The 12220-nt window shown below is 35.2% G+C and overlaps 1 protein-coding gene across 2 annotated transcripts in view; it reads right to left on the bottom strand.

Annotated features, from left to right (window-relative positions):
• The window catches only part of TBC1D8B (TBC1 domain family member 8B), a 78511-nt gene that overhangs the window by 44875 nt on the left and 21416 nt on the right, over nucleotides 1-12220 (bottom strand). For both annotated transcript variants that reach the window (XM_004590168.4, XM_058658665.1), the window contains exons 3-7: nucleotides 10204-10322; nucleotides 9482-9707; nucleotides 7659-7899; nucleotides 4352-4559; nucleotides 2923-3090 (exon numbers count right to left, since the gene is read on the bottom strand). In XM_004590168.4, the coding sequence (XP_004590225.2) occupies nucleotides 2923-3090; nucleotides 4352-4559; nucleotides 7659-7899; nucleotides 9482-9707; nucleotides 10204-10322 (962 nt within the window). The remainder of the gene's footprint in view (nucleotides 1-2922; nucleotides 3091-4351; nucleotides 4560-7658; nucleotides 7900-9481; nucleotides 9708-10203; nucleotides 10323-12220) is intronic.

Below are 12220 nucleotides of genomic sequence, written 5' to 3'. Positions count from 1 at the left end.
TGCTCTAGCCATGGCAGCCATGCAGGGATTGAACCAGCAGAAGATTCTCTCTCTCTCTCTCTCTGCAGTTCTGACTTTCAAGTAAAACAAACGAATCTTTTTAAAAATAAATAAATCTTTTATTTTTAAAAAGTACTTATACATTATGGATATAAGTCCCTTATCAAACAAAAAATTCGCAACTTTTTTTCCCCTTATTCTATAGGTTGCTTTTCACTATAGGATGGAATCATTTGCTGCATAGGAAAGGTTTAATTTTGATGTAGTAAACCACTTTTCTTTTGTCATGTACTTTTGGTGTCATATCTAAGAAGCAACTGCCAAATTAAAGTACATGAAGACTTAGTTCTTTTTCATGAGTGTCATAAATTTAGTTCCTCAAATTTAAGTCTTTGGTCCATTCTGAATTAATTTTTTGTGTATGGTTAAAGGACAGAGTTCAATCCATTTTTTGTCACACCCATTGTTCCAGCACCCTTTGTTGAAAAGATTATTCTTTTACTTGAACTTACTCGCCATCCTTGGTGAAAATCATTCAACCATAAATGTAAGAGTCAATTATTTATAGATCTTCAGTTCTACTACATCGATCCATATGGCTACACTTATATCAGTATCACATTGTCTTGTTTACTACAGCTCTACAAGTATGCTCCTCTTTAATGCTATTTTCACTATTTTGAGTCCCTTGCATTTCCATATGAATTTGCTGATTTCCACAACTTGACATTCTTTTAAAATAATGATTTATTTTATTCATTTGGAAGGCAGAGTTACAGAGAGAGGGTGAGGAAGAGACAGAGTAATCTTACATCTTCTGGTTCACTCTGCCTGCCAAATAAAAATAAATCAATCTTTTTAAAGAAAAAATTATTTTTTTATTATTTGAGAGGTAGATACAGAGAGAGAAGGAAAGACAGAGATACAGATCTTCAATCCTCTGGCTCACTCCCCTAAAGGGACGTTATGGCCAGAGCAGATCACAGCTGAGCTGAGCCAATGCAAAGCCTCCTAGGAGCCAGAAACTTCTTAGACGTGCTCACACAAACAAAAATCAGACTTGCTGGTTTAGATTTGAAAATATCTCTATAAAATTCACCAGGTGTGTTAAGACTACAGACAGCAATTTTTCTGTTTTAGTATTTTGGATATAGCTGTAAAAGAAGGTAGCTTTTATAGCTTTTATTTAGAAATTAAATGGAGGTCACTGGTGTTATAGTGTAGTGAGTTAACCACCACCTGCACTGTGGACATCCTAAATGGGTGTCATTTGCTGTGTAGGGTGCTTCACTTTCAGTCTCATTCTTTGCTAATGGCCTGGGAAAAACAGTGGCCCTTGGGCTTGAAGCCCTGCCATCTACATGGGAGACTGGGAAGAAACTCTTGTACTTTCCTCTCTCTGTGTGTAGCTTAGACTTTTGAATAAATAAATGTTGTTTAAATGAGCTGTTATTAAAGCCAGATATATACAGGTAATACTAAAATAGGTCAATAACCTCTCTGTTAAAATAAAAATGTTTTTAAAAAAACCAGAATGTTATGATCATTTTAAAAAAGAAACCTTGCCAAGTAAACCAAATATATCAACTGATTTTACACACACACACACCTTAAACACCTTAAAGCTCTGACATATGAGACAACTTCAAAAAGTCCATGGAATGCATATTATGCGAAAAAAACTACATACAGATTTCAACATTTTGGCAATAAAATAAACTGATCTTTTAATTCCACTTTCCACAAACTTTTTAAAGTCTCCCGCTCCATATCTGGAAGATGGTAAACTCATTTTGAGACAATAAGCTAATTAGTTTTAATTAGCTAATAAGTTTTCAGGCAAAATTTTCCTCTCCAAGTTCTGAAGAGTGAAATATCTAGCATAGAGATTTAATCTAAAAATGAAATAGAACAAAAACAGTGATAAAACAAAGAGCATGTGAGAATGGTGGAGAAACTAAAAAAGCTAACCAGATTCTATTTTCAACATGAAATGAAACTAAGGCATATACTAAGGAAAAACTAAAGTAAATACTGAAAGAGAATGAGAGAAAATTAATTTGGGGCAGAAAATGCTTGGTGGACAATGTGTATGATCTGTGTCTAGAAGTAAAATGACTCACATACATTTTAATTATATATTTTCATTGTACTTTTTTATTACTAAGGGGAAATTTAACCTTACCAATAATGCATTATAAGCAGCTTAGCATATTATTTTCAATCACTGCTTTAGAGAATGGCCAAGGATTTATACTCCAATATAAATAAAATCATTTATCCAGGAAAGCCAATGTTAATTTTTCACTGAAGCTTCAATTAATGTATAAAGTTAAAATTTGATACCAGTTTCTAGACATAGAAAAACAAATTCATTAAAACCCTACTTGTGTTCACTTTCATGATGAATTATTAATAAATACTAAATTAACATTAAATATTAACTACTAAAATCAGGCTCCTAGTCATTTTTATCAACAGTATTTGCTGTCTTTTATATTTTTGCTATTAAATAGACATGACATTATTTTTCTTTGAGCCAGATTGTCTAAATAAGACATTCAGACATTTAAAATTGTCATCTCTACAGTAGTAAGGGGAGAGTCCTTTGTCAAGGCCTTCTTGAATTCTCAAATACAGTTTGAATTGTTAAAAGACAAGCTATGTGTTTATATAATAAAATTAATATAGAAAGATCAAGTTATAACGTTTTTAAAAACACAGATTCTATAAAAGAACAGTCTTTAATTCTCATTTCTGTGTTATTATGTAACCTAGATAATATAATTTCTTTAAATTCCTTATTTCTAAAGAGTAAATCTAGGTATGAATAGGAAAAGTACTGTTGAAGCCCTCCTCAAAGAACAAACCCCACTAAACAGAAAGCTCTCTTTCAAACTAATGTGCGTGCTATATAATTACCTCTGTGCCGACATCATGGTGTTGAGCTGAAGTCGTGCAACACTTGAGTCGGAGTTTTGCCACAAGTTGCTCAAAGTCTTTAACTTCACTGAAGCGAAAAGCTGTTTTTCCTTTGATGCTAATAATGACAGACTTGCTGGAATCATCAGTCTTGTCTACAACTAAGACCTGGGGGTGGAAACATATACAAGCAAACTGAAGTTTTCCTTATTATTGATAAGTTCAGGTCAAATATGTTTGTCTAACTCTTTTGTGGCTAAAATCTTTGGTCCATAATATGTTTTAAGTAATAGAATCTGAGTACTAGACTTGCTCCAATGAAAACAAGTTCACTCAGCGTAAGTTACTTCACTTAGCAAACACGTAGTTCTTCATATTGACACTATAAATATAAAAATGCAGGGCTGAATGCCAATCCTTTATTGCTAACTTACACAGAAGCTATAAATTCTATTCTTTCTGCTCAAGTAAATTGTATGTTATAGTCTAAGTTTTTGTATCAGTGTCATAAATATTTGAATAGTTAAGCTCCATTTGTGTAATCATCCTAAGCCTTTATTTGGCTTTTACATTTTAATTTTTTTTTTTTGTATTTTCACATTGGAAGAGTTGTAAGGTTTTACTGAAAGGAGGCCAGAAGATCTTAGAGGGGAAAGGATGCTCCAAAATGTCCATGAAAAAGTAGAATTAAAACATATGTTTACTTTCATTTTAAAAAATGTTGAAATCTGTGCATAGTTTTCCCATAATATGCATGAAGTTTAATTTATTTATTTGTTCTTATTTGAAAGGCATAGTTACAAAGAAATGAGAGAGACAGATCTTCTATCTGTTGGTTCACTTCCCAAATGGTCACAAAGCCAGGAGCCAGGAGACTCTGCTGAGCCTCCCATATCGGTGCAGGGGTCTAAGAACTTGGGTTCTCCTCTGTTGCCTTCCTAGGCCATTACCAGGGAGCTGGCTTGGTAGTGGAGCTGTTGGCATTTGGACCGGGGACCATATGGGATGCTAGTGCACAGGCGGGAGCTTAGCTTGCTATACCACAGTGCCAGTCTCAAACTTCAAAGTTTTTTGCACCAAAATAACTGCATCCTTTTGTTCTGTTTCCATGAACTTTCAGAAGTGCACCTGCAACAATAAACCTTAAAAAGTATTATTTTAAATTACTATAAAGTATTGCATATTGAGCTCATTAAAAGACCACTTGAGCAAGTATCTCAGAGCATGCCCCACATCCGGGACTTTGGGCGGGTGGGAGACTGGGTGGGGATTCTCCCTCAATATCCCCCTTCACCTCAGATACATAAATAGTATAATAAAAATATATATTAAAAAAAGTTTTACTTACAGAATTAAAAGACACTTTCGTCTGTTAATGACAACATTTTCAAATGGAAAAACTGCCACTGTGTAGCCAATTTTACATTACCTCTCGTAATGGAATGATTACACTACATAGGTTGCCATCCTGGCTAGCAAAGCAGATATAGTTGTCTGAGATGCACATTTTTCCATGCATGTTAAAGTGGATGAATGGTACCCATAAGAAACATTCATGTACTTCTTTCAAAGTCTCTTCTTTGGGCAGTCTAAAAAAGGCAATAAATTGCTCACTGTGGGCTCGATTTTCCAGGCCTCTATAGGAAAGAAGAAAAAGGATAGGGTTTAAATGAGTTCTAAAGTGTACACATGCATGTATTAAACTAAATGTACTCTAAAGCACAGATTGAATGCTATATTCTTCAACAAATTTCAACACTGAAGAATACACTGATTCCTTAAAAACTCATTTTACTTATTCATTTTTCCAATCTGGTTTTATTAGCAGATTAAAATGAACAAAAATTAGACATGACACAGACCTTCAAACCATCTGGCAAGGGTTGACTTACCATTACAGACAACTACTATTATGTATTATTAATACATTATCCTGCCTGAAGTCACATTGGGAAATAATAATCTTCACATCTTGGAAACAAAATAGTTATTCAGAATAAACAAAATGAAATAATGAAAATTTTATGGTATCAAAAGAGGAAGAGTAGTCTATAAAAAATATTAGGGCCCAGCCTTCCGGCTGGGATCCTTGCCTTGCATGCACCAGGAACCCACATGGGCACTGGGTATAATCCTGGCAGCCCTGCTTCCCATCTGGCTTCCTGTTTGTGGCCTGGGAAAGCAGTTCATGACAGCCCAACACCTTGGGACCCTAAACCTGTGTGGGAGTCTCGGAAGAGTCTCTGGGCTCATAGCTTCGGATTGGCTTGGCTCCAGCCGAAGCGGCTGCTTAGGGAGTGAATCAATGGACGGAAGATCTTTCTCTCTGTCTCTCCTCCTCTCTGTATATCTGACTTTCCAATGAAAATAAAATACATACTTTAAAAATATATTAAAATTTAGTAAGGCAAATATTTAAATGAATGTTTAGAAAAATTCCAAACTAGAGGCTTGTGCAGTGTTGGGCATGGGATAGGTGTTGATAAATACAGATGACTTGTTAACTGATACATAAATACATAAACAAAAGGCAATGGCTTGAAATAGTACTATTTGTCTTTGCAGCACTAAACACTTGTGCTAAATAGCGATTCCATCTTGGCTATGTAGTGAGCGAATTATGCGAGCCCTAAATCAAATCGCCCAAATTTAAAATTAAATTCATTCTTTCTGCATAAATGTGTGACTCTATCATTCTTCATCATGTCTTTCAAAAGAGTTCTAATATGAGCAGAAACATGTCAATTTTCATATCACTTAAGTTGTAATTTCGTGGGTTATCTCAGTATTTATGAAGATGAGGTTCATTTAAGTGAATGGAGAGGTGCTTAAGACACATTATTGTACAGGGAAACAAGTAATCTAGAACAATATGCCATGTCCAATCCCACTCATGTTTTTTGCAAGTATTTTCAAATTCTTACATTAAAAATCTTGGAAAGATATTCAGTAAATGTAACTATAATTATTAAGTCCCTGCATTGTTTAAATTTACAAAAATCACACAAAAGCAATAAGCAGAGAGCAAAAAAGAGATTCCATTATTAGAAACAGTGTTTTGGAGACTAAATCTTAAAAGCTGTTGTTCTTCCTAATTTACTAGAAGAGGAAATGTAAATATATATATTGCTTTCCAAGGCCTCCCTTAAAAATCCACAGACAACGGCTTTGCTAGATTTCATTTAAATATAAACTTAGTAATGAAAAACATACTGCTAGAAGGGGACTTTGAGAGGTCATTTTAGGGAAAATAAAACAGCTGATGAATTTGTTTTTGGTAACCAACCAGGAATGAATCACAAAAGGAATGTCAACTGTAACACATAAACACAATTTTTAATCTTTATGACATTCTATTCATAAACCATGCATACTGAGACCTACTTTTGGTAACAAAAATGTGAAAAAAAATTCACCTTAATGATCTAATTTCCAGAAAGACAGCCAGGTACACAAAGGAATTTTTATTATATGAGTGTTAGAAATAGTTTGGGAATAAGAGGAGGAACTGTACCTAACCGGGGTTATTTAATAATCACTCAACCCTCCAAGGTCACTTGTTCTGGTTTGTTCATAGACCTCTGGCTTAGGTTCTTCTTACAAGTTCCCATGCAACCTATACCCTCTTCCTCCTTACTAGTGGCTGCATTCACTAGCTATTTCTGGATCCTATCCTCACCCCCTCCCTTTGGCATGCTTGCTGCAGCCAACTGACATGAATGCTGAGTAGAATGAAGACACCGGTCAATATCAGTAAAGCAAATATAGTGACAAATAGCTATCAGACAGATAACTTGCGTTGTTAGCACTAGTAGGATCAACATATGCTTAGAGTCTGATAATTCACCAAGTGCCTTTACACGTTGCCCTCATTCCCCTTCAATGTCCTCTGAGGTACACATGAAAGATAAGGAAGCTGAGGTTCTGAGACACCCTGTCTAAGGGTTGCTTCCCTCTCATGCTGACGTCCATGCTCCACTGACTATACTATCTTGGCTCTTCATGAAGAATTATGCTGCCTATGGATAATCTTAAAATAATAAACAATATGGGTCCAGCGTAGTAGCCTTGCGGCTGGGGACTTTGCCTTGAATGCACTGGTATCCCATATGAGCGCTGGTTTGTGTTCCAATGGCCCCACTACCCATCCAGCTCCCTGCTTGAGTCCTGGGAAAGCAGTCCAGGATGGCCCAAGGCCTTGGGACCTGCACCCATGTGGAAGACCCAGAAAAAAACTCCTGGCTCCTGTCTTTGAATCAGCTCAGCACCAGCTATTGTGGCCACTTAAGAAGTAAATCAATGGTTGGAAGATCTTCCTCTCTGCTTCTCCTCTCTGTATATCTGACTTTCCAATGAAAATAAATAAATCTTTAAAAAAAATAAACAATATGCTTAACAATGCCAGTCCTGAAACAGTTTTGGACTACTCAGAGAAATGTAGAGTTAATACAATCACTCCTTCTCTTAGTGCAAATCTCTCCTTAAAAAACAAAATAAACAAACAAAAACAAACTGAAAAAAAAAAAAACCACTCCAAAGAAGTTCCTGATTCTCAAAAACTACACACATGCACACATACACAGACACACAAAACACACACACAACACACAAGACTGATAAACTCCAAAGTAAAAAGGAAAAACTATCATGTAACACAGAACAGTTAAATTTCTTATCAATGCAATTGATCTATAGTCAAGCAACACTTTGAAAGGTAAATATTAAGCTTTCAGTACCTTTTGGTGATTTGTAGAGGATCATCAAGGATTGGGTCATTATCAAATGTTTCTTTATCAAAAAGTCTTCGTACGGCATAGTTTGCCAGCTGTTCCATGAGAAGGTATGTTTCATTAATGTGTAAAAACATTGAAAAATAGTGATTCTCCCCTTGGGTACACACATGAATACTCTCTGTCAGTAGGACAGTTGAAGTCTTCTCAAGTTTTGAGATGGCATCCCAGGAAATAATGAGTTTTACTAAAAGAAAAAGTTAAAAGCAGCTATAATTGAATTTCCAACATTGATTTGTATTCACTAAGGAAATTTTTGGAAGCATGAACAGCTTGATAAACTCTATGAACAACTAAAATAATGAAAATGAAAATTTATGGCATCAAAATTTAGAGAGTAATATACCAAATATACTAAAATTAAGTGAGGCAAACATTTAAATGCATATTTAAAAAAAACCAAAGTGGAGGCTTAAGCAGTCTTGAGTAAGGTAGAAGTTGATAATGCATATGACTTGTTAATTAATGCATAAATATAGAAAAAAGGCAAAGTCATTTTGGCTACATTGTAAATAATTACACATCCTAATTGAATTCTAACAAAGCTAAAATCCATCTTTCTGCTAAGATTAGTTAAAATTTTGAATTAAAATTTCTAAAATGATTTTAGGAATACATAAAAATTTTAAAAACAAAATTTTCTGATTTGACACATCTCCACAATTATATAATCACTGATATAAAAGTTGTTTGTATGAATGCTATACATTATTTCATTCTCCTTTATGGCCACACACTTAAAAGTGGGCCATTTTAAGTATAGTGGCTATTGTAGTTACATTTGCTTGTTTAAAATATGGACTGAAGGGTCTGGTGTGGTGACACAGTAAGCTAATCTTCTGCCTGTGGTGTCAGTACCCCATATGGGCACTGGTTCACTTCCCAGCTGCTCTATTTCAAATCCAGCTGCCTGCTAATGATATAGGAAAGCAGCAGAGAATGCCTCAAAGCCTTGAGCCACTCTACCCATGTGGGAGACCCAGAAGAAACTCCTGGTTCCCAGCTCTGGACCAGCCCAGCTCTGGCTGCTGCAGCCATTTGGGGAATGAAGACCTCTTTGTTTCCCCTTCCCCCACTCTCTTTTTCTGTCTTTAATTCTGACTTTCAAGCACAATAAAATAAAAATCTTTAAAAAAAATGGACTTAACAAACAGGTAGTCAATCATAAGGGGAAGTAAATAGTTATATGTCAGACTGCTGTCACCATTTAACAATTTTTCATCATGTCCCACAATATGCAGAATATCGTATATACACTTTTAATGGTTCTATATTAAGCAACCAGTCTTCTGAGGATTCTTTCCCTAGATGAAACAAAAACTTTTTTAAAAGATTTATTTGTTTTTATTGGAAAGTCAGATATGCAGAGAGGAAGATCTTCCCATCCACTGATTCACTCCCCAAGTGGCAGCAGCAGCCGGAGCTGAGCATATCCGAAGCCAGGAGTGTGGAGCTTCTTCTGGGTCTCCCACACAGGTACAGGGTCCCAAAGTGTTGGGCTGTCCTTGACAACTTTCCCAGACCACAGCAGGGAGCTGGATGGGAAATGGGGCCGCCGGGATTAGAACTGGCGCTCATATGGGATCCCTGTGTGTTCACGGTGAGGACTTTAGCCACTAGGCCACCACACCGGCCCTGAAACAAAAACTTTAATGTACGTTTTAATTATCTTTAATAACAGTCTTGCTACTTTACATACAACCTAACAGAACCAGAATTGATAGTTCAGTCAGCGAGTTCAAAGCTATGGCACAAGAGAAATTACTTACTTTCTGATCCCAACAAAAAAGAATAGAAGCTCAGGAAGTTGGTGCTAAGGTAAAGCCATCCCTGACAAGGGACTCGTCCTTTCCAATAACTGCAAGAATAATAGGTCACCAACTTCTCCTGCTCTGGTAAACCAAAGCACTTTTCAAATTTCAAAAGGGCTTCACGAAATTTCTCAGGATCATCTTCTTTTGCAAAAGATTGTTTTCCTTCTTCAGCAATTAATCCCTAAAGGAGACAAAATACTTTCTGAAAATCCATAATCATTCCCAAGAAAACTATATTTCAGGTATTTCAGTTTAAACAGTTGAATTTATTCAACTCTATATTTCTATACAGGTCCATGTGTTATATTTATAAAAGTGTTCACACACATAGATCTCTTAGGAGAGAGGTGACCTGATTTTCCTCAATTTTGCACTCCTTTTTTTCTAATGCATCACAAGCAGTTACCACAAATACAGCTGCTAAATATCATCTTTTGAATAAACAAAGGTTTATTCAAATTCCAAACTCAAAGAGTACTGACAGAAAAATATCACAAGGGCACCAAAGAAAAACCATTGATCTTACAGTTTTCTTAATTGCTGATTCTGGAATAGACTTGTGGGTTTCTACCAGTCTTGAAAGGCGTCAGTAAAATAACTTTCCATCTGACATCTGACCATCATATAAAAGGATCAGATTTTATATTCCATCTACAAAATACATCCATGCCACTTACTCTTATCTTTCCTTGTACAAAATTAGTAATATCTTCATTTGAATCAAACACAGATAAGGTCTTCATGATATTTTGTTCCAACCAATCCCAATGCTTTGTTATTTCTTCTCTGTTGGCTCCTGACCAATAACATAAGAGAGTAAGACTCAAGGAAAACTCCAGAACAAAACCATTCATGATATTTACCATCTTACTTTAACAAGAAATATGATATTTGATGACTTTCAAAAATGTTAGTCATAAGGCATTACATTTATTCTCTCCTTCATCCATACGCATGGGTATTTATAAATAAATATTTTAGGCTAACCATAAAAAATGCATGCATAATGGAGAGACTTGGAAAGATGGGACTGAATCACCTGATATCATATCATTTGTCTTTTCTTTAAAATTTTTCTTTATAAAGTTAACAGATTGATGATTTTCCTATCATTTACACTAAATAAATTAAGCTATGTGCCATGATTTCTGGAGATTGACAAAGAGGAAGAACATGTATTTTATGTTTTATGAAACCTTTCTTTAAAAAATTTTTATTTAGGGCTCGGCAGCGTGGCCTAGTGGCTAAGGTCCTCGCCTTGATCCCATATGGCTGCTGGTTCTAGTCCCGGCAGCTCCACTTCCTCTCTGTCTCTCCTCCTCTCAGTATATCTGACTTTGTAATAAAAATAAAATAAATCTTTGAAAAAAAATTTTTATTTATTTTTGTCAGAAAGATTTACAGAGAAAAACAGAGATAGAGAGAAAGATCTTCTGTTTGCTTGTTCACTCCCCAAGTGATTTCAATGGCCAGAGCTGAACTAATCTGAAGCCAGGAGCCAGGAACTTCTTCCAGGTCTCCCATGTGGGTGCAGGATCCCAGGGCTCTGGGTTGTCCTTCACTGCTTTCCAAGGCCACATCAGGGAGCTGGATGGGAAGTGGAGCAGCCAGGACATGAACCAATGCCCATATTGGATCCCAGGGCAAACAAAGCAAGGATTTAGCCATTAGGCTATTGTGCCCTGGCCCTTTGAAACTTTTTTTTTTTAAGTTAAGATGTCTCCTTTTGCATTCAAATAAACCAAGCTAAATATAAGATTTGAAAAATTTTTAAAATAAACAGCATTTTTCATTTTAAATAGAAAGAATATGTATAAATTAAGGGAGACAAAAATATAGTTCATAAAAAATACACACACTTTGAAAATTCAGATGCCCGGGAACTAGTATCTAGAGAATAAACAGTATCTTTTCAGGGAATTTTTAAAATACTGGACATAAATATGCACACTTTGATCCTTGGTCTTCAAAAAATATAGTAAATACTGTATCCACAATCTGTGTGGCTGAAAGCAGCATGCTTATGGCATGCTGTGTAAATGTGGATTTCAACTGCTTAAGGCATCTTTGTTCAGTCACATTATTTGATAAACCACCTAGTATACTTCCAGAAATTTTGTGAAGATAGTTAAAAACTGTATACAAATTCATGTGATTTGTGATAGATGACTTATTGAAGGTCAGATTAAACTCTGCTATTTTGACTACAGAAACAATTCAATATCCACTAATCTCTCCTTATCACCCATATATCTTTAAAATTTTCCCAGAATTATGGATTGTACAAATTTGATTCCCATGACTTACTTTGACTTCTTAGTAGGTTTTATCACATAGGAAGTTTGACACATCAACAATTGTTGACATCACAAAATTATTGATTTGCTACAAGTCAAAATTTTACCCACATTATTGAAGTCATTATACTAAGATCAATAACTTTCTTTAACCACAAATGAAAGCCATAGATAAACAGTAAGACCTATATTTGGATCATTTAGATATAAGAAAGCTCATTAGTAGGTAAACACTACATTTCCATATCAGTTTAAACTGTGAGAATAAGTTATATAATCATACTTTCATCCTTTTTTATGTAGTAGATATTTTTTGTTTCTAAAAAATTTCAAAGTGACATTTTGAGATTTAATTATAGTTTATAGCCTTTGACTACATACTTCAGAAGCAGTGGTT

The sequence above is a fragment of the Ochotona princeps genome, chromosome X (genome assembly GCF_030435755.1).
Source record: "Ochotona princeps isolate mOchPri1 chromosome X, mOchPri1.hap1, whole genome shotgun sequence".
NCBI lineage: Eukaryota > Metazoa > Chordata > Mammalia > Lagomorpha > Ochotonidae > Ochotona > Ochotona princeps.
Note: the sequence above shows the minus strand (reverse complement) of the source record. Positions and strands in the feature narration are given on the sequence as shown.